The 21,897-nt window shown below is 44.9% G+C and overlaps 4 protein-coding genes and 1 pseudogene across 4 annotated transcripts in view; all 5 read left to right on the top strand.

The window, feature by feature from the left end:
* LOC145361224 (scavenger receptor cysteine-rich type 1 protein M130-like) overlaps positions 1-21,897 on the top strand; it is a 253,499-nt gene that overhangs the window by 57,028 nt on the left and 174,574 nt on the right. The window lies entirely within an intron of this gene.
* The window catches only part of LOC145361211 (scavenger receptor cysteine-rich domain-containing protein DMBT1-like), a 101,481-nt pseudogene that overhangs the window by 54,631 nt on the left and 24,953 nt on the right, over positions 1-21,897 (top strand).
* Positions 18,049-20,993, top strand: LOC145361213 (putative G-protein coupled receptor 139). Its single transcript, XM_080216851.1, has 2 exons — positions 18,049-18,133; positions 20,113-20,993. Exons 1-2 carry the CDS (start codon positions 18,049-18,051, stop codon positions 20,991-20,993), a joined length of 966 nt encoding a protein of 321 aa, XP_080072977.1.
* The window catches only part of LOC145361209 (scavenger receptor cysteine-rich domain-containing protein DMBT1-like), a 100,426-nt gene continuing 96,577 nt past the window's right edge, over positions 18,049-21,897 (top strand). The window contains exon 1 of the mRNA XM_080216848.1: positions 18,049-18,133. Within this exon, the coding sequence (XP_080072974.1) occupies positions 18,049-18,133 (85 nt within the window). The remainder of the gene's footprint in view (positions 18,134-21,897) is intronic.
* Positions 18,049-21,897, top strand: part of LOC145361212 (scavenger receptor cysteine-rich type 1 protein M130-like) — a 28,802-nt gene continuing 24,953 nt past the window's right edge. The window contains exon 1 of the mRNA XM_080216850.1: positions 18,049-18,133. Within this exon, the coding sequence (XP_080072976.1) occupies positions 18,049-18,133 (85 nt within the window). The remainder of the gene's footprint in view (positions 18,134-21,897) is intronic.

The raw sequence follows: 21,897 nt of genomic DNA, 5'->3' as shown, positions 1-21,897 counted from the left end.
GATCAAATAGATTCTCCACCCATCCCGTCCCATTGCCTGCAGTGTGCAGCGATTAAAAGATGCACTGCAGCAAAGCAACATGGTCACTTCCACAGCACAGTCCAAACCGAGAAATCTACCAGCTAGATGGACAAATTTGTAGAGATATCGGGAGATCACCACAAATCATTATCTCTCCCAGCCACTCACCATCCTGACGTGGAAAAAAAAATGCCTCTTTGTTCCTGCTGTTCTGGCAAAATCATGGAAATCACGCCCCACCACCCCCCCCCCCCCCCCAACCTCCACACGCCCTCCTCCCCTCCGCCGCCCCCCGTCCCACAGCAGGACCTGCATCATTTGGACTGCAACAGTTCAAGGAAGCAGTTCATAACAGATTATCAATGGCAGTTAGCGATAGACAGTGTAGTCCAGCCAACACAAGAAACCATCAGATGTGATCAAAATCTAATTAAAACTCATTGCTGAGCGACATATATATTTCCAAATGCAGTAATATTTATTGACATTTCACTTATCTTCCAGAATGACACATTTTTCAACATTTCCAGTAACAGAGCTTTAGGAATATCTGATTCATTCTGATCCTCTGCTGATCTGTCAAAACCAGAACATTGAAAATCATCCATATCGTAGCAATTTGGGAGAACAGTCTGCAGACTGACTGCAACGGTTCAAAATGAAGAACCAGCACCACCTTATTGGACAATCGGTGTTACTCTGGTTCCCAAATCTCCACTCCTTTAGGAGAGACAATGTGTGAGATATCAGGGAACAGGAAATTATGTGAGACAAAATCTATTTTGTCTGGGACAGTTGACCAGCTTTTCAGATCCAGAATGTAAGTGGTACAGATGCTGATTGCATTGGATTACATATCACTTTCAACTGGATACGGTACCACTGCGTCATTTGTTTTTCCTTTTGCAATGTGTTGAAAACCAGATTGACAGACAATAATACAAGTGAAGAAACTTGTGATCCAGTCCAGATACAAAATACCATGCAGCAGTGTAAAGTGATAATTAACAGGATCTGTTGGCCTTTCTAAGCACAAAAGTTGAATTAATTCTTATGGTGTTTAATGAGACACTTGAGTATATCCTCGGGCTTATTTGCTTTATTGGCCTTGATATTTTTGCCTGGGGTTCAATGTTAATATTTGATTTGACATCGTCTTAGAATAATGCATGCTGGATACACATTCCGTTGTTTTCAGTTGTTCTCAAAGAACTGCAGACTACAATTCACCCTCAATTGGTCATTCGGACTGACTCATTTATCCCTTTGGCCTGGCTTTCTCAGTCAGTCAATTGACCCCACTCGCTCAGTCAGTCAGCCTTGCTGGTTTGGGCAGTCTGCCTCCCTCCTCCATCTGTCTGCCTGACTCAGTTGACCGAATAATAGACCTCACTTGCTTCATCAGGCAGTCGGCCTGGGTTGCTTGCTCTGATTATCAGCCTCGCTCTATCATTCCGTCACTCGGCCTCAGTCAGTAGGTTGGTCATCTTTGGCTCGCTCGGGCAATCGTTCAGTCCATCAGTCGGCCTCGCTCCTGATTCCATCTGCATTACTCGCTGAGTCATTTAGTCAGTTTCACACACTCGGTTCATCATTCGGAGTCGCTTCTCGTTCAGTTCACCTTTTCCATTCAGTCGGTCAGTCGAAATCGCTTGCTACATCAGTGAGTCGCCCTCACTCACTCTGTCATTTGGCCTCACACAGTTATTCTGATTTACTTGATTAGTCACTCGGCCTCGCCCGCTGAAACTATAAGTGAACATTGCCCTTTCGGTCAGTGAATCTCGTTCTGTCAGTCAGTCAGCCTCGCTTGTGAAAACAGTCAGCCTTGCGAACTCAGTGATTTACCATCTCCTGCTCGGACAGTAGTATTGCTCACTCAGTCAGTAAGTTGGCCTTGCTTGCCCGGTCCGTCAGCCTCGCCTTGTGGTCAATCAGTTGGCTTTTCTCAGTTGGTCGTTCAGTTGGTCTCACCACCCTCGCTCGATGAGTTGGTCAACCTCGCTCACTCAACTAGTCAGTTCCCCTCGCTTGCACTGTCGGTCAGTTACCCTCGCTTGCACTGTCGGTCAGTTACCCTCGCTTGCACTGTCGGTCAGTTAGCCTCGCTTGCACTGTCGGTCAGTTAGCCTCGCTTGCACTGTCGGTCAGTTACCCTCGCTTGCACTGTCGGTCAGTTACCCTCGCTTACACTGTCGGTCAGTTACCCTCGCTTGCACTGTCGGTCAGTTACCCTCGCTTGCACTGTCGGTCAGTTACCCTCGCTTACACTGTCGGTCAGTTAGCCTCGCTTACACTGTCGGACAGTTAGCCTCGCTTGCACTGTCGGTCAGTTATCCTCGCTTGCACTGTCGGACAGTTATCCTCGCTTGCACTGTCGGTCAGTTAGCCTCGCTTGCACTGTCTGTCAGTTAGCCTCGCTTGCACTGTCAGTCTGTTAGCCTCGCTTGCACTGTCAGTCAGTTACCCTCGCTTGCACTGTCGGTCAGTTAGCCTCGCTTGCACTGTCGGTCAGTTACCCTCGCTTGCACTGTTGGTCAGTTACCCTCGCTTGCACTGTCGGTCAGTTAGCCTCGCTTGCACTGTCGGTCAGTTACCCTCGCTTGCACTGTCGGTCAGTTAGCCTCGCTTGCACTGTCGGTCAGTTACCCTCGCTTGCACTGTCGGTCAGTTACCCTCGCTTGCACTGTCGGTCAGTTAGCCTCGCTTGCACTGTCGGTCAGTTACCCTCGCTTGCACTGTCGGTCAGTTACCCTCGCTTGCACTGTCGGTCAGTTCCCCTCGCTTGCACTGTCGGTCAGTTACCCTCGCTTGCACTGTCGGTCAGTTATCCTCTCTTGCACTGTCGGTCAGTTACCCTCGCTTGCACTGTCGGTCAGTTATCCTCTCTTGCACTGTCGGTCAGTTATCCTCTCTTGCACTGTCGGTCAGTTATCCTCTCTTGCACAGTCGGTCAGTTGACATCACTTGTTCACGCACATTCAGTTGGCCTCGCTCAATCGATCAGTCTGGTGTCTGCCTCTCGGTGTGTCGCCCAATCAGAGTCTCTCAGAGAGCCAGCCTCACATGTTTGGTCTGTTAGATACTTGGGCTCACTCACTCGCCTGTTCGGTGCGCCTCAGTTGCTCAGTTGGCCTTACTCTCTCCGTGATCGAGTCAGCCACATTTGCTCTGTTGTTAATACCATCAGTCCCGCTCAATGGTTCTACCCGCCTTTGTGAGTTGGTCGGTTGGCCTAGCCCGCTCAGTCTGTCAGTCTGCTTTGCTCTCTCGGTGGGTCAGTCTATCCGTTAGTTTATGCGCCTCGTTGAGTTGGTCGCTCTGTGAGCCTCAGTCACTTGGTCCATTGGTAAGTCAGCCTCAGTTGCTCAGTCCGTCGGTCAGTCAGCCTCAATCAATTGGTCCACTTGTCAGTCGGTCTTGCTGGCTTGCTCTGCCTTGATGTGTTTTTTTTTTCAGTCAGCCTCGCTCAGCCCATTGGTCAGTTGACCTCCATCACTCACTATTTTTTCGGTTGGCCTTCTTCACTCTGTTTGTCAGTCAGCTTTGCTTTGTCAGTTGGACTGACTCAGTCGGTTAGCCAATTGGTCCCGCTTGCTTGTTTGGTCAATCAAACTCTCTTGCTTGCACAGTCGGCCTTGCATCCTTTGGTCAGTCAGTCTTCTGCTCACTCGCTCAGGCTCACTCGCTCATTCACTTGGCCTTGCAGCATGCAGCTGGAGCTACTGTTCTGCATTTGTCTGTGTGTGCCCCGTGGCCACACTTTGGAGGACACACCCACGCTCTGATCTGCTATTCTTGTTCAGATATTCAGTATCCAATCTGCATGAGGGATGAAGATGGTGGACAGGCTGATTGGGCAAGAGAGGGTTGATACACTGGGTAGCTCTTGAGGGATTGTAACGATGGGCAATTAGGTCGATCAATGGAAGAGGGAAATGGTGGGGTGGCCTATTTCTGTCCAGTAACAGTCAGAAACACGATAATGAATAATGGATAGGTGGAGCGACCAGTTTCAGAGCAGAGCTGCTCACTGAAGTTTCATCTGTCCAGTCAATATGAGGGAGATAGGTGCCTTACAGTTTGAATGTCCAATAGGAAGAGCGAGAGACTGTGTCCGTTTTACTCTTAGCTTTTAATAAATTGAAGTATTGTAGTGATGGGAAATTTCAGCACATTTTTCATCTGCTGTCTGAACTGAGTCTGTGTCACAGCGTAAAGTGCAGTGTTTGTACAGCAACTTAGGATCTGCAGCATGAAGCCGAATTCCATGAATGAATCAGGTAAGTATAGAGTACGATACCCCAACCAGGAAAGCCGGTTTGATGTAGAATATACCATGGACATTGACCATAATAGGATGAAATTGGCTGATAAAACAAACAGTAAAATGATGGATTTCCTTCGACTCTCCATCTCAGGGTCCCTGGGATTTTCCCCACTGCTGTGAGCTCTGAGTCTCCTGCGAGCTCTGCTGCTCACTAAAATGTGTCTGACAGTGAAAACATTGAGCAGCAGAATCAGGACAAACGGAACACATGGGTTGAGAATGTTGTGGAGGAACTCGATCGCTACCCAGGTCTGAGATTCCACAACGTTGCTTGACATTGCACAAAATGAGATTTCGTTCAACAGCAAGTATTTGCTGGTTAACATAAAATACCAGAAAATGTTCTTTAAGCAGCTCAGGACACTCACTGTTCCCAGAATCACAGCTGCCATTTCCTCTCTGCAATATTTACTTTTCATCTTGGGGCAGCAAATGGCCACAAATCGATCAAAGGTGAAAGTGACAGTGAACCAGACAGAACAGTCGGTGGCTGCATAAAGCAGGACAGCGTGGATATTACACACGCGGGTGGAGAACAGGAATAGAAACTTTTCCCCAAAAACAATTGGAATGTGTCTCAGTATCAGGTCGAAGATAATGACCAGCAGATCCGCCGTTGACATGGCAACCAGGTAGCGAGTGATACATTTGGAAAGGCCACAGTTTCTGCTGTGAAGGGTCACAATTGTGATTATATTTACTGTGAGAAAGAGAAATAAAGAATGAAATCATTCAGCAAATCAGCAAGATCAACACAGCACAGGAAGAAGCTCCTTGGTCCACCAAGCCTGTTGTGATGATTTTAACATATTTAGGTGATCAGCATGTACTCCTCTATACTCCACCAGTCCATGTGTCTATCCAGACCAGTCTTAAATGTCGCTAACGTGTTTGCCTTAACCAACTGACTTGGCAGTGCATTCCATTCCCCAGAGCCCTCTGTATAAAGCGCTTCCACCCACATATCTCTACTGAACCTTTCCCACCTTGCCAGGAAGTTTTGTCCCCTTGTGATTGTTATGTCTGCACGGTAAAAAAAACTTTGAACTGTTCACCTTACATACAGAGTGGAAAAGTCATTGAGTTTTACAGCTTTGGAGCAGGGCCTTCAGGCCAACTTGTCCAAGCCACCCTTTTTTAAACTCCTGAGCTCATCCCAATTGCCCACATTTGCCCATATCCCTCTATACCCATCATACCCATGGAGCTATCTAAATGTTTTTATTAATGATCAGATTGCTCCCGCCTCTACTATTACATTTGACAGCTTGTTCCAGACATTTACCACCCTCTGTGTGAAAAAAGTACCCTCTGGACGCTTTTGTATCTCTCCCCTCTGACCTTAATCCTCTGCCCTCTAGTTTTAGACTCCATACCTTTGGGGAAATGTATTGATGATCAACCTTGTCGATGCTTTTAATTATTTTATAGACCTCCATAAGGTCAACACTCAGCCTCCTACGATCTAGAGGAAACGTCCACTATGGAGAGAATAACACATACCCACACATACAAGCCAGTTGACAGAGGAACCCAAACCCACCCATACAAACTCCCTTCGAGTTAAAGGAACGCACCCCACTTATAAAACATACAAGAAACACAAACTCCTTCTCTCTCTCTCTGTCACATACACACACACACACACACACACACGCACAATATGATTAAGAGTAACCAGCATGGTTTTGTCAAAAGGACAACATGCCTTTCGAGCCTGATTGAATTACTTGAAGATTCGACTAAACACATTGATGAAGGAAGGGCATGAGATGTCGTAAATATGGAATTCAGCAAGGCTTTTGATCAGGTGCATTTGATAAGGAGTCCCATGCAAGGCTTATTGATAAAATGCGGGGGGCATGGGATCCAAGGGGACATTGCTTTGTGGATCCAGTACTGGTTTGCCCACAAAAGGCAAAGGGTGTTTATAGATGGGGTATATTCTGTATGGAGGTCCGTCACCAATCGAGTGACATGGGATCTGTCCTGGGATCCTAACTGTTTGTGGAGAAATAACAACACAGAACAGGAAACAGACCTTACGGCCCAACAAGCCTGCGCCACCACTTTAACATTGTGAGTGTCCTCTTCTACCTATGACCTTTGTCTACGCCTATTGGACGCCATGTGATTTTCATAAATGGCCTGAATGAGGAAGTGGAGGGATCGTTTGGTAAGTTTGCTGAGGACACATGAGTTCGAGGTGTTGTGGAAAGTGTGGAGAGATGTCACAAGTTGCAGCGAGACATTGATAGGATGCAAGACTAGGTGGAGAAGTGGCAGATAGACTTCAACCCAGATAAGTATGAAGTGTTCATTTTGGCAGGTCAAATCGGATGGCGGAATATAATATTAATGGTAGGACTCTTGGCAGTGTGGAAGATCAGAAGGATCTTGGAGTCTGAGTTCACAGGACGCCCAAAACAGCTGCGCGGGTTGAAGCTGTGGCTATGAAGGCGTACGGTGTACTGGCCTTCATCGATCAAGGAATTGAGTTGAGGAGTTGAGAGATAATGTTGCAGCTATATAGGACCCTGGTCAGACCCCAGTACTGCGCTCAGTTCTGATCGCTTCATTACATGAAGGATGTGGACGCCATAGAAAGGGTGCAGAGGGGATTTACAAGGATGTTGCCTGGATTAGGCAGCATGCCTCATGAGGATAGCTGGAGGATGTTCGGCCTTTTTTCCTTGGAGAGACGAAGGATGAGGGGTGACCAGATAGAGGTGTAGAAGATGTTGAGAGGTGGATTTGGGACTACTTATTCAAGGATCCTCGAAGGCTGCAAAGCAGGTGAACAGGATAGTTAAGAAGGCATTGGGGCACCAGTTCTCATCAGTCGTGACCTCGAGTATAAGAACAAAGATGTATTGCTAAGAGCACAAGGAAGGCCACAGCTGGAATACTGTGCACAGTTCCGGTCACCCCATTATCGGAAGGATGTGATTGCACTCTTGGCGGTTCAGGGAAGTTTCACGTGGATGTTTCCTGGGTTGAAGCATTTGAGCTATAAGGAGAGACTAGATAGGCGTGGGTTGCTTTATCTTAAACAGAAAAGACTGAGAGGAGACCTGAATGAGTTTTATAACTTATGAGTGGTTTGGACGGAGTGACAAATAAACAGTTGTTCCCCTTGGATTCGGCTCAATCACGAGGAGGCATATTTTGAGTACAAGGGGTAGCAAATTTAAAACTGGTGAGAACAATTATGGTAATTGCACAGAAAGTGGAATTGAGGCCGTGACGTGATCAGGCATAAATGTATTAAATGGGAGAGCAAATTTGCGCGGCTGAATGATCTACTCCTGCTCCGAGTTCCTGTGATTTTTATTAGACTGTTAATTGAAAGCAGTGTTTCTTATAAAATCAAAAAAAAAACCCAGCTGCTATGGTAAGATTCAAACTTGTGACTCCTGAGAAATATCCTCTTTCTCCAAATTACCAGACCAGGGGATGGAAGAGGGCAATGAATGACAGAAACACCAAATGCAAATGTGGTGCAGTGGGATTGTCATTGGATTAATTATCCAGCGACCCAGACCAAAGCTCTTGGGACTGTGTCGAATGCCACAGCAGCAGATGCAGTTGATCATTACATGTCCCCTGATTAGTCTAGCAAGGCAAGTAGGGACAGGCTCGTAATGACTGCCGAGCCAATGATGCCTACACCCCATGAAAGAATCAAATAAAAAGGTTAGGGATAATTCCACAGTCCTTGGGAACCTCAGGAAGGGTATGACTGAGCCCCCATCATCCAAAATCTTTCCAGAGTTTTGGCTGCAGACTCTGGTCAATGTCATAGAAGTATCATAGAAATCCTACCATGCAGAAAGAGGCCATTGGTCCATTGAGTCTGCACCTTCCCCAATTCTACCGAGGCCCTACTCCCTTATCCCAACATATTTACCCGGTAGTCCATCTAACCTATGCATCTCAGGGCACTATGGAGTAATTTTAGCACGGCCAATCCATCTGACGTGGACATCTTTGGAGCACCTGGACGAAAGCCTCACAGACACGAGGAGAATGTGCAAACTCCGCACAGACAGTGACCCAAGCCGGAAATCGAGCCCAGACCCTTGGAACTGTGAAGCAGTAGCTACTGCTACTGCTACTGGGACTGTGCTACCATGTCGCCCCAATTTGGTGATCATGTCACAGACTCAAACACACTTTAAATACAGTCCACATGCTTCACCCTGAGTTGAAACTGCAATCCTATGTTGTTCCTGAATGTATGCAGCAATTCTTCCACTACAGTTCCACTAAATTCCGAATCACTGGAGCAATGAAAGATCCTCACCTGCAAGTCTGATGCCTGGACTAGTTTACATATCACTACAACGGGTTCTACGTGTTGTTGAACCCTCTTTGAGCTGAGAATGACTCACACAGGCTTTCAGTGAAAAGACACAACCCAAGATAAACAGAATATGTCAGGCCTGGTGAATCCCCCTGTACAACAAGCTGCTCAGTAAGAAATCTAACAACACCATGTTTAAATTCAACCGATTTACTGGATATTAAACTCGCAAGCTTTCAAGGTTTGCCCCTTCGTCAGGTGAATGGAGAGTTCTGGCTTTGGATTGGGTGCAGAGGTTGTGAGTGGAACTGAGTTATGTCATCCGAACACGAATAATGAAGAAAGTAATATAGTTATGTATGCATTTAAAATATATCCTAATTTACAGAGACTTCCAGATAGCACAATGAGACCAATGCAGATAATCTGACCTATCAAAAGTACTGAGGCCAGAACTCTGCATTCACCTGACGAAGGGGGCAAAACCCAAAAGCTTGTGAGTTTACTAACAAATAAATTGTTTTCACTTAAACCTGGTGTTGTCAGACATGGTACTTTGTTTACCGCAGTCCAACGCCAGCATCTCCACATCAACAAGGAGCTCCGCAGGGGACATCAGGAACAGGACCGATAGAATTCCGTGCTTTCAGAACTGTCATAATGTCACCGACCATTCAACAGAGTGCAAAATCAAACCCCGCAATGCAGGGAGACATGATCTCACTATCACTGGGGAATCAAACAAGTCAATAAATTGAACACATTGTAGAGATCTCAGAAAAGGGAATGTGACACATTGGAAGAGACATTCATTCAGAGGAATTGGAATATTAAAAATCATGTAATGTTAGATTGATCGAACCAGCTTGCTAATGCCACAGTCAAAACCTGTCTCACACTCCCGTCCCAAGCCCGGACACGATAACTGCTTAACGCGGGGATATGTGGAGGACAAACTGGAACTAACCAGCAGTGTGGCTGTACCAATAATGGTTCTAGATTTCCATGGCATGGGTATAAGTAGGACGGCAGACGTAATGTGATAATGAGGGTGGAAAATTGGTGGGTTGGATGTTTTCAGGTTCTGTATAAATGTGAACTAATAGACAATTTGGGAAATTGTTTGAGATTGCGAAAATCAGATGGACAAATCATCGAGATATTTAATCATATGAATGAGAAAATTAAGTTTTTTTTAACGGCTCAGCTGCTAACATATGTCAATGAGCACAGAGATGATGGGTAAATGGGGTTTGGTAAGAGTTGGGACATGGACAGCATAGACTGGGATGAACTTTGACTCGGTAGCTTTGTAAGTGGAAGTTTGGTCAATAGAAAATTCGAATACTTTTTTTTCCTGGAACTCACAATGATGTCTGGGGTTAGCCAGAGAATGATATTGCAGAGGCGACAATGGGCAGGATAACTAATGGAATAGATGTGAGGACAGTGATCAAATCAAATTCAAAGCAGTAAAAGAGAATGTGATCAGTCAGAACCAGTTTCAAGTGCAGTCATATTTTCCTTGGATCGGGTACAGAGGTTGTGAGTGGATCTGAGGAATGTGATCCTAACACGAATAATGAAGAAAGTAATATAATTATGCATGCATTTAAAATACAACCTCTGATACAGAGACTTACCAGATACCACAATGAGTCCAATGCAGATAATCTGACCTATCAGAAATACTGAGACAGTTTTCATTGTTGTGTCGGGTTCATTGATTAAAATAAAGATACGACAGTTAGGATCACAACTGTCGGAGTCCAGACTAAATGACGAGACCAGGAATAAAGTTAAAAATGGTTGAAAGAATTAATGGCTGCACAAGAAGACTTACCAGGAACACCAACAATTGCCAGGATGGGATAGTAAAATCCTTGAATAAACAAGAGGACGTAATAAATTCGCGAGTATAATCGTAGCCTATCAACTCCGTCACCTGACAGGAAGAAAAGACTCTCGGCAAAATTACCACTCTGACTAAAATCCGAAAACTGAGGTGGTGGTGGTGGCGGCGGCGGTGGTGGTGGCGGAGGAATGTTCCGATGTATTGATCCCAGCGTCTGATCCATTGCTGGGACGCTGCAGTCTCCTGTTCTCAGATTCTGATCCCTGTCTCTGCAGCTGCTGATCTATGTAAGTGTCGGAGTTGGCACCACCGCTGATTCTATGGGATAAAGCACTGAACAGGATCTCTTATTAATAGAAGAGCGAAAACCTCAAGAGACACTGCCCGGATCCAAGGAGACTAACACGAACCACAATCACTGCACAAACAGTTTCAGTTAACCCCGTCGAATCCACAACATTTTATATCAGAAAGTAGCCGATTTACCCAGTGTGCGTGTGATGGTGACGGTCAGGCAAGGATGGAAACGTAAATCTAACGGAGATCCTGACCACAATCTTTTAAACGTGATTAGATATGGGAGTGGTCCCTGTGTTATTATGGTTCTCAGTTTCAGATGAGGATTTCAAGTGTCAGGATTGATAGAGACTGGTGAAATTCAGGCTGTTGTTATAATTTACCTTTTGAATAACAGCAGGTTGTGTATAGAACAACCTTAGAAAGAGGCTTCACATATAACCATCTCTCAGCGTCATGTATAGCACAAACTTAAAAAGAACAAAGAACAAAGAACAACACAGCAGGGGAAACAGGCCCTTCGGCCCAACGAGACCACACCGCCATTTTAACATTGAGTGCCCTCCGTGACCTTTGTCTACACCGATTGCAGAAGATTGAGGGAAGACTAATTCAGAGACAATTTTTACACCAATCAGCCGAAGAGCACGTTTTTGGGATGCGGGAAGAAACCAGAACACCCGGAGAAAACCCACGCAATCACGGGGAGAATGTGCAAACTCCCGCAGACTCCGCCCCAAATCCATGTATCTGCACAGCAAACAGTGATCGTCATTGGGCTGTCTTGTTGCCCGTCAGATGGTCCAGTTTAAACACACGCGAACGACGTTAAGCACTAGGCAACTCTCAAAGCAACATCCAAGAGCAGCCCTCGCACGATACACCGTGTTTGCCCCTTGTTGGTCAACAAGGCGGACTGAATCACCTGTGAAGTAAAAGACATCAATAAACATGCAAAACTTAGACATTTACGGAATCCCCAGAAGCGCAGAAATAAAGCAAGTGAGCCATAAAATATGTTGGAAGGTCCATGGGAATCAATTGATTCCTAGGAACGTCCCAAAGCTCCTGATTTTTATTGAGAGAAGCCTCCTGTATCCCTCCATCTCTAGTCCACACATGTGCCTTTCTAAGTAAGCCTTAAACAACCCTAGCGTGCCTGGTTCCACCACCCTACTTGGCAGTACATTCCAGGCCCCCACCACACTCTGAAAAACCTCCCTCTGACATCCGAGTTATTCCTCACCCCTCCTCACCCGAAGCCCGTGGCCACTCGTAATTATAGTATCCAACCTAGGAAAAAGCTTACCACTGTTCACTTTATCTATACCCTTCATAATCTTATACACCTCGATCAGATCTCCCCACATTCTCCGCCTTTCTAAGGAGAACAGCCCCAATTTGCCCAAACTTTCCTCGTAGCTCAGACCTTCCTTACCAGGCAACATCCTGGTAAACCTCCTCTGCACTCTCTCCCGGGTCTCCACGTCCTTCCGGTAGTAAGGCGACCAGAACTTGACACAGTACTCCAATTGCGGGCGAACCAACGTTCTATACAACTGAAATATTATACGCCAGCTTTTATAGTGTATACCCCTGCCTATAAAGGCAAGCATACCACAGGCCTTCTTCGTCACCTTCTCCAATTGTACTGCCACCTTCAAGGACTTGTGTACTTACACCCCCAGGACCCTCTGATTTTCTATACTCTTAATAGGCATACCATTATTCGTGAAACTCCCCCCTACATTCTTTCTTCCGAAATGCATCACCTCACTCTTATCTGGATTAAATGCCATCTACCATTTCTCTGCCCAATATACTAGCCTATCGATATCCCGCTGCATTGGCTGACACTGCTCCTCACTATCAGCAAGTCCAGACATCTTTGTATCATCTGCAAACTTGCTAATCACACCACTTACTCCCTCTTCCATGTCATTTATGTAAATTGCAAATAACAAAGGTCCCAGTACTGAGCCCTGCGGCACACCACTAGTAACAGACCTCCAGCTACAAAAGGGCCATCCCACTAATACTCTCTGTCTCCTGTTGCCTAGCCAGTTGTCAATCCATCTCGATACCTGTCCCTGTTTCCCATGAGCCTTAACCTTTTCCACCAACCTAACATTGAGGGACTTTGTCAAACGCCTGACTGAAATCCGTGTAGACGACATCCACGGCTCGTCCTTCGTCGACCGTTTTTGTCACCTCCTCAAAAAATTCTACCAGATTTGTAAGGCAAGACGTCCCTGAAGAAAGCCATGCTGCGTATCCCTAATCAAATCGCAACGCTCCAAATGCTTATACGTCCTATCCCAAAGAATTATTTCCAACAGCTTTCCTACCACTGATGTCAAACTCACCGGCCTATAATTACCCCGGTTATCCCTACTGCCCTTTTTAAACAGTGGTACCACATTAGCTATCCTCCAGTCCTCTGGGACCTTACCTGTCCAAAGATTTGCGTCAGAGGCCCAGCAATTTCATCTCTCACCTCCCTAAGCAGCCTGGGATAAATGTGATTAGCCCCCGGAGCTTCATAAGTTTTTATGCTACCTAAAAACACTAACACTTCCTCCCTCGTAATGTATATTTCCTTCAACTGATCTACAGCTCCCTCCAAGCCACTACAAGACACCAAGCCCCTCTCCTTCATGAATACCGACGCAAAGTATTCATTCAGGATCTCCCCCATTCATAGAACATAGAACATAGAACATAGAACATTACAGCGCAGAACAGGCCCTTCGGCCCACGATGTTGCGCCGACCAGTTACAAAAACAATGACCCACTAGCCTATACCAATCCCTTTTCGTCCATAAACCTATCCAGAGATCTCTTAAACGCCCCCAAACTAGACGCATTTACAACTGCAGCAGGCAGGGCATTCCAATCCCTCACCACCCTCAATCACAATCCCTCAGACTCTATGCACAGTTCCTCTCCTTTGTCCCTAAGAGGAGCGATTTTCCCTCTAACCACCCTTTTGTTCCTAAAATAAGAGTAAAATGCCTTTGGATGTTCCTTAATCTGATCAGCCAAAGCAATTTCATGCCCCCTTTTCGCCCTTCTAACTCCCTTTTTGGGCTCCCCCCTGCTGTCTCTATATTCCTCCAGTGCTCTCTCCGTTCCCAGTTGTTTAGACTTAACATATGCCTCTCTCTTCTTCCTGACCAAGTCCTCAATATATGAACATAATAAGAACATAAGAAATAGGAGCAGAAGTAGGCCACCCAGACCTTCGAGCCTGCCCCGCCATTCAATAAGATCATGGCTGATCTGCCGTGGCTCAGTTCCACTTTCCCGCCCTCTCCCCATAACCCTTAATCCCCTCGCTTATCAAAAACCTATCAACCCGCGTCTTAAAAATATTTAGCGAGGCAGCCTCCACCACCACAACGGGCAGAGAATTCCAGAGATTCACCACCCTTTGAGTGAAGAAGTTCTCCCTCAACTCCGTTCTAAACCGCCCCCCCCCCTTTATCTTGAGGCTGTGCCCCCTAGTCCTACTGTCTTTTTTGAGCGGGAAGAGTCTCTCCACCTCTATCCTATCCATCCCATTCATCATCTTATACGTCTCAATGAGATCTCCCCTCGTTCTTCTAAACTCTAACGAGTACAAGCCTAGATTATTCAGCCTCTCCTCATAGCTCAACCCCCTCAACTCCGGTATCAGCCTAGTAAACCTCCTCTGCACTCCCTCCAAGGCCAAAATTTCCTTGCGTAAGTGCGGCGACCAAAACTGCACACAGTACTCCAGCTGCAGCCTCACCAATGCCCTATACAGCTGCAGGAAGACCTCCCTACTTTTATATTCAATCCCCCTCGCTATGATGGCCAGCATCCCATTAGCCTTCCTGACCACCTGCAGGCTGGGTTTTTGCGACTTATATACCGAAATGCAACACAGGAAAGATGGAACCAGCTACTCACCTTGCCTAAGCCTGCTCTCGCCTAAGCCCAGCGAGCCAAAGCCCCTATAGCTCCCACTCACTCCGCTGCCCGCTGTCTATTACTGCCTTCTTTTTATACCCGCGCCCGCCCCCCCCCCCCCACCCGCTCTCCCTTCCCGACTCGCCCGTCGCCTAACTTCCGCTACGGAAATAAAAAGTACTCCCAGAAAACCCCACAAACAGGAAACGAAGTCAGAGGCTTTTAAAGTAAATCCAACACTCACCACAGCCACCAGATACACTGCTCCGGAGATCAATGAGGACAAGTGCCAACCGACTCAAGAACAAGTTTTTTTTTTCCTGTGCTGCCATCTGACAATCCACATCGCGTTAATTTGATCTTTCTCTGCACCCTGGCTATGAATGTGACACTGCATCCTGCCCGAATCATTCCCTTCTCCATGAACGTTATGCTGTGCAAGAAACAGCACTATTCACTGCATACCACTGCATGTGACAATTACAAATCAAAATTAAAGTGTGTTGCAATGGAGGAGGACGGCCATAGAGGCTCAGAACTGCACAATGTTATTGGGAGCCTCGACATTTCTTCAGTAGTTTGGAAAAGTTTCAATTTTGTTGACATTCCCGGCACATCCCGCAAATGTCTGTAGAAAGACAGTAGTCGGTTGAGGGTGAGTTTAGGAGGCTGTCATTGCAGTGGAAAGGAATGAACTTCCGCACAAACTCCAGCAATCACGGAGACAGGTCTCTGACTGCCACCAGTCTGAGCCCCCATGGGGCAGGAGCAGGTCAAACTGGTGATTGTTCGACTCGGGCTTAGTCAGTGAGTAAGAATGTAGTTTGTTTAGCAAGTGAGAGGCAAAAATATAGGTTGGGGAGAATTTGTTGTGTTTAGATCTTTGACTGATCGTATTGCTGCAGTAAGGATGATTTGAGCGTCTGGGTTGCTGTGATGTGGTGGGCTTTATGTAGTGACATTCAGTGTTGTATGTTTAGAGAGTCAATGGGTTTTTATGCAGGAATGTTTTAATCTGCCGAGGGTAAATGGTGGGATTCTAATTTTCTGTAAAGTGTCTGTTGTGGTTTATTTTCTGTTGTAGTAGGGAGATTTTCGGGTTTACCGTGCCGAGACTGGTGGCAAATTAAACAGTAATTGAGTTCATGTGCATGCGCACTCCCGTTTTTTATACGCCCGATCCCGTGCCTTCCTTTATTATTGAGGAGGGCAAATTTACTTTAACTTCATTTCAATTCATTGGATTTCTCCGATATCTCTGGGTTTTTCAAATGGGCATCGATGCTTATAGGCTGACCATCACGAGAGGAGCCAACAAATGGGGTAACTGCAGGATAAATACATCTTGGAATGAAGTTTTGCGTTTGACAGGTCGGTGCCTTTCATGTTGTTGTCGACACGACCAAAATCACTGTTTATAAATTGGGCACATATGAAGTTAACTCAAATTGGACGAGTGTTTTTTCTTTCCACTCGCCATGGCCCTCTGTTGATTGAAATTCAATCATGAATTTAAAACTCTAACAAAGGAAAAACTCGAACATTTAGTGGTAATTGTGAAATAGGGACCATTTTGAAGGATCCGGCATGAGCACAGGATGGACCACGTCCCCATACACGTGGCCTCCTGTAAAGTGAGATAGGAACTGCACACGTCAAAGCTTCAAAGACAGGATGCTGGATGGATTTTCCGGTTCTCAACATCGACTAATGCTGAGTATACACCGAGAAGGATGGAAATAGCGACACCTCATATGAGATTGTATATTTTATGACTGTTGACAGTGACTGTTGGATATTGGGAAAGAGGCAACAAAGTCGAAAATTGCTACTAACAATGTCACTTGATAGCGACAATATCGCAGTTTACGGTAGGATCCGACTCTCATATATGGGTCTTGACAGAAACCAGCAACTGTGCAATAAATGAAAACTGCTGAATTCGGATCATTGTTTCTTCTCCCATTTCTCATCTCTCATAGGTGAAAGTCAGTATTCACGGCTCACATCGGAACCCAATGAAAATGACTTTATTGCAGTGCTAATGTAAGCCATACTTGTGACTAATAAATAGACTTTAAAACAATTGTATCCAGAATGAGACACATCATTCCAACTGAGACCAAACAAATAATCAGTAATATATTGATCTGATTTTTTCCCCATGTTTCTCCCCTTATCTCCAAAGCACGTTTTTTTCCTCCTGCGTTTTTTTTACTGCAAAGCTCCAAATGCCACGTTCATGCCTCACTAATCTTTATCCTCAATACCTGCATCAATCCCACTCACTGTTCATCATTTATGCAATATTGATGGCATATGAAAAACGACCCTTTACACTCCGCTGTTATTACCGTTTTATTGGCAAAATCACATCCGCACTGACACTACCCGTGAATCGATACATTGGGGTTTTAATGAAAATTCTTTCACATTGTTTTGAAAGCACAATTTTTCAAAGACCATGCACATATCATTAATAGCTGTATCTCCGTCAGCTATATGGTACTACATGGGTGGAAGTGGGAACGCACAATGTTAAAATGGCGGCGCTGGCTCATTGGGCCGAAGGGCCATTTCCCGTGCTGTGTTGTTCTTTGTTCTTTGTACAACGATGACTGGACTAAGTTCACCAGACACAATTTTCAATTTACATATTTGTTTCAATGTCCATTGATTAAGGTATTTTCTTCCAATCAAACATTCCTCCTGTCTTTAATTGTCTCCTCTCGAACTTCAAACATCAGTAAGCACCGACCAACTGTCTGAATTAGCATGTTTCATACCCTTTAATCTCTCCATTCAAAAATGACAAACATTCATTTCCTCAAAATAGTCTGGACAACTCGCATAACCTATCACTTTGGACAGATTTGCCAGTGCATCCAACATTTCCATATTGTTTTCCTCTGCAGTCCTATGTTATCCTACCACTTGTTGTTCCAGATTACGAAGGTACAAACTGGATAGTAAGGGGATAACAGTTTGTTCAGTCATTCTAACTAATGTAATTCTCCCCAGGACCCAACTGTGCCTCTGGAGAGATTGCGACGTCTATTAATAGGGTCGAGGAATGAGGGATGGTTCAGAATCTGACAGCAGCAGACTAATATATAACAACATAGGGTGAGGATCTGAGAACAGTCGATCGATTGGTTCAACAGAGGATCAGAATCTGAGAACAACTGATTGGGAAGATAAACAAAATGGATGAAAATCTGAATGCAACATCTTGGAATGTTTCAGCAACGGACAGAGCTCTATCCGTGGCTCTTTTCTGTCTTTTTACATTTTACGAAAACATGTCACCGTTATGGCGGCTCGAATGCATCCTTAAAGTTATTCAAGCTGGTTACTATCCATTTCTCGCTCTTATTGGTGTGCCACGTAAGTAGCTATAATCATTTCTTATTTCTGTTAACAATATTGAACTGCAGTGTTTGAGTGTTCACCGATGGAGGATCATCCAGGTTTGGAATATTGGATCTATTCTCTCCCCACAGAAGCTGCCGGAATTTGTGAGATTTCCCAGCATTTTCTGCTCCTGTTTCAGAATCCACATATTTTGTTTCAATAATATATGAAATTATTTTCGATTAGCTTTTGGGAACATTGTGTTCATTGTCTTGAGTTATCCTCACAATCCTTGTTTTCATAGATTCCAGTCCTCTCGGAATGGAACAGCTGACGTCGCCCCTTTGACATTGAACTGAGTTTAAATCCATATCCTGTCAACTCTGCACAGCTTTGAGGTAGCTCTTCAATTCTATTTCATCCAATCTTAAAGCATTGCATTCATTTACAATCAGAAAAAAAAACTGCCGTAACACTCTCTGAAAGTGTGCTGAGGATGTGCCATTCAGAAGCAAACTCGGTGCCAATTCGGCGTACAAAATTCATCCAAAATCATATGTCTGCCGTTACCATGACCGTTCATGTGCAGCTTTTTATTTAGCTCCCTGAACTTTGCCTCTTCCCTGCGTCACCTCATCTGATGCTTGAAGCAATGCATGATTTTTTGTTTAATATCAAATCGTGCATATTCGAAAACACATTAACATTAGCCAGTCACAACCTTGCCTACAACATATCAGAGTTATACATCAGGTTGCTGTCTGTCTCCATGTCACCCATATCCTCGATTATCCAGGAACTTGCTGATATCGTGGGTCCTGGTCAATTATTCGGGTCGTAGAATATTCGAACTTAAAGTGACTTTTTAGCCCATTGTACCTGTACCAGCCATCAATCAACTGTTCATTACAATCTAATTTCTCTCCACTTGGCCTGTAGCTTTGTTTGGTGTGCTGATTGAAATGCCCATCTTAATGCTTCATAAAGGTTCTGAAGTTTCCACTTTATCATCCATATAGACAGCGAGTTCCAGATTCCCACTGCCTTCCCGCTTAGAAAGGATAGCAGGACGAGAGGGCACAGCCTCAAGATAAGGGGGGGGGGGGGGGGCGCACTTTAGATCAGAGTTGAGGAGGAACTCCTTCACTCAAAGGGTGGTGAATCTCTGAAATTCTCTGCCCGTTGAAGTGGTGGAGGCTACCTCGCTGAATATATTTAAGTCACGGATAGCTAGGTTTCTGATAGACAGGTGAATTAATAGTTGTGGGGGGAAAGCGGGAAAGTGGAACTGATCCTCCTCAGATCAGCCATGATCTTATTGAATGGTGGGGCAGGCTCGAAGGGCTAGATGGCCTACTCCTGCTGCTATCTCTAATGTTCTTATTTTCTTATGTACATTCCACCTGGCTCTTTTCAATTCTTGCATCCTTACATTCATTGTACATTCGTGGATTTCATGAAAAGTGCTTTCTCCCCATAACTATTAATTCCCTTGTTGGAAGGTAAAACATGCATTTGTTCACAGTTCTCAAGTTGAAATTTGCCAAGCTTTTATCAAGCTGGCCAACACCTCTGTATGATTCTGTAATGTTCCACACAACTGATACATTATAAATTTGCAAATCTTCTGTGAACGCACTGTCCACACCTTCATTGTTAATGTGCACATGGTTCATGTTCAGTACAAGCAACAAAGTGCCTATATGAATCATTGTTTTATAACACTGCACGTAGGTTTCTGTAAAATAATCAGATTCAAATATGATCCTCTGACTCCTGCACATTCCTGTCTAATTTGTCGATTGTCCTTGTTCACATGTGTTCTGAACTGACTGATCTGTTTTCCATGCGGGATACTGCCAAAATCTAAATCCTACAGAAATCCAGTTCGAATGCATCAACTGCAGCGCACTACATTTGCACATTTGGCGATACAATTAGTATTCAATCAATGTGGTAATTTGGGTTTGAACATGATTGCGAGTAACCGCGTTTCTTTCACTTCCCCACAGTGAACTTACTGACAATTGTGATCCTGTCCCGAGGAAAATGTGGTCTTTCTAAATGTGTGACACGCTACCTTATCGCCATGGCAGCAGCGGATCTAATGGTTGTGATATTCGATCTCATATTGAGGCACATTCCAATCGTTTTTAAGGAGCAATTTCAATTCCTGTTGTCCATCCCCACATGCAACATTCACGCCGTCTTTCTTTATTCAGCCACCGACTGTTCTGTCTGGTTCACTGTCACTTTCACTGTCGATCGATTTATAGCGATTTGCTGCAAAGAGCTAAAAACAAAATATTGCACTGAGAAAACAGTGACTGTTGTTTTAGGGACAGTGACAATATTGAGTTGCTTAAAAAACATTTCCTGGTATTTTATGCTCACACACGAGTATTGGGAGGGAAACCAACCTTGGTTTTGTTGGGTACGTATAAAGGATATGGTTTCTTTGGTCTGGGGAACAATTGAGTTTCTTCATTATATTTTAACCCCGGCAGTCCCTTTTGTCCTGATTTTGCTGCTTAATCTTTTCACCGTCAGACACATTGTCCTGTCCAGCAGAGCCCGCAGAAGACTCCGGGCTCACAACAGTGGGGAGAGCTCCAAAGACCCAGAGATGGAAGTTCGAAGGAAATCAATCATTTTACTGTTTGTTATTTCAGCCAATTTCATTATATTATGGTCGGTGATTATGCTATTTACGATATGGAACCGGATGGATTATTTGGGATATGAATACATGTATCTCCATTGGTTTGTGCAGGAATTGGGATTCATGATGCAGCTTCTGAGTTGTTGCACAAATACTTGCATTTATGCAGTGACACAGACAAAATTCAGACAGCAGTTGAAAAATACCTTGAAAAATCCCTTTAATCTGTAATTCATTGACGGGCATAACGGAATCAAAACAATTGGAAATGTTGCTTTAAATGTAATGATCGGTATGTGCTGCTGTTCTGATGGTTGGCTCGAGGCTGATTTTAATTTTCTCAGGCATAGTGAGGCCCCATTCTTATTAGAAGATGCTATGATTTGATAGTCTCCAATTGGGCATAAAATAAGTAGAAAATAGCTTCAGGAAGTGAAATATGAATTTCAGGTAACCAGGAACAGCAGAAAAAACATATGAAGTTCCTCAGTTATGACGTTTTGATCGAATAAATTCCGTGGTGTCGGGAATTTGAAGTGATACCAGGTGCATCAGGAGAATGGATTAACATTTATTATTGTGGCATGGCTGATAACTGGTGGTGCACTATCGGATATGGCCAATTATAGTCTGGTGAAGTTGTTGTTGCAGGAAAACAGTCTGATGTAACATCTGCAGCAAGGAACTGGGCCGATATTACACGTGCTTTGTCTGTTGTGATATTGCTGCGTTTCATAAGGTTTATTAATTAGCGCCAGGAATCGGCAAAAAATAACACTGCAATGGAGGTACTGTGTTAATCCCCCAGACACCCCACTCCTGCGCCTGTTCCTTTACACTCCAGAATAGAATTAGAATGACCAAAGCACCTAACCAGTCCGTCTTTCCCAGTATGGAAGGAAATCAGAACACTCGGAGAAATTCCATGCAGACAAGCTAAGAAAGTGCAGACTCCAAACAGACATTGTCCCAAGCCTGGAATCGAACCCGGGTCCCTGGCGCTGTAAACAGCAGTGCTAACCACTGTGCCATCGTGCCGCCCCAATTGGGGAGGATTGGACGACCTATTCCTGGCAAACTGCTGAATGGAGAGACAACATCGCAGGTACATAAGAGGGAGGGAAGAGTTGCTGCT

Source organism: Carcharhinus amblyrhynchos, chromosome 34 (genome assembly GCF_965287045.1).
Source record: "Carcharhinus amblyrhynchos chromosome 34, sCarAmb.v2.hapA, whole genome shotgun sequence".
Taxonomy (NCBI): Eukaryota; Metazoa; Chordata; class Chondrichthyes; order Carcharhiniformes; family Carcharhinidae; genus Carcharhinus; species Carcharhinus amblyrhynchos.
Note: the sequence above shows the minus strand (reverse complement) of the source record. Positions and strands in the feature narration are given on the sequence as shown.

What these genes read in the sequence shown, in the direction of transcription:
- LOC145361213 (XM_080216851.1), top strand. Translation starts at nt 18,049, where the DNA reads ATGTCACCGTTATGGCGGCTCGAATGCATCCTTAAAGTTATTCAAGCT. An exon ending in CGCTCTTATTGGTGTGCCAC is followed by an intron (nt 18,134 to 20,112) that starts GTAAGTAGCTAT and finishes ACTTCCCCACAG; the next exon opens with TGAACTTACTGACAATTGTG.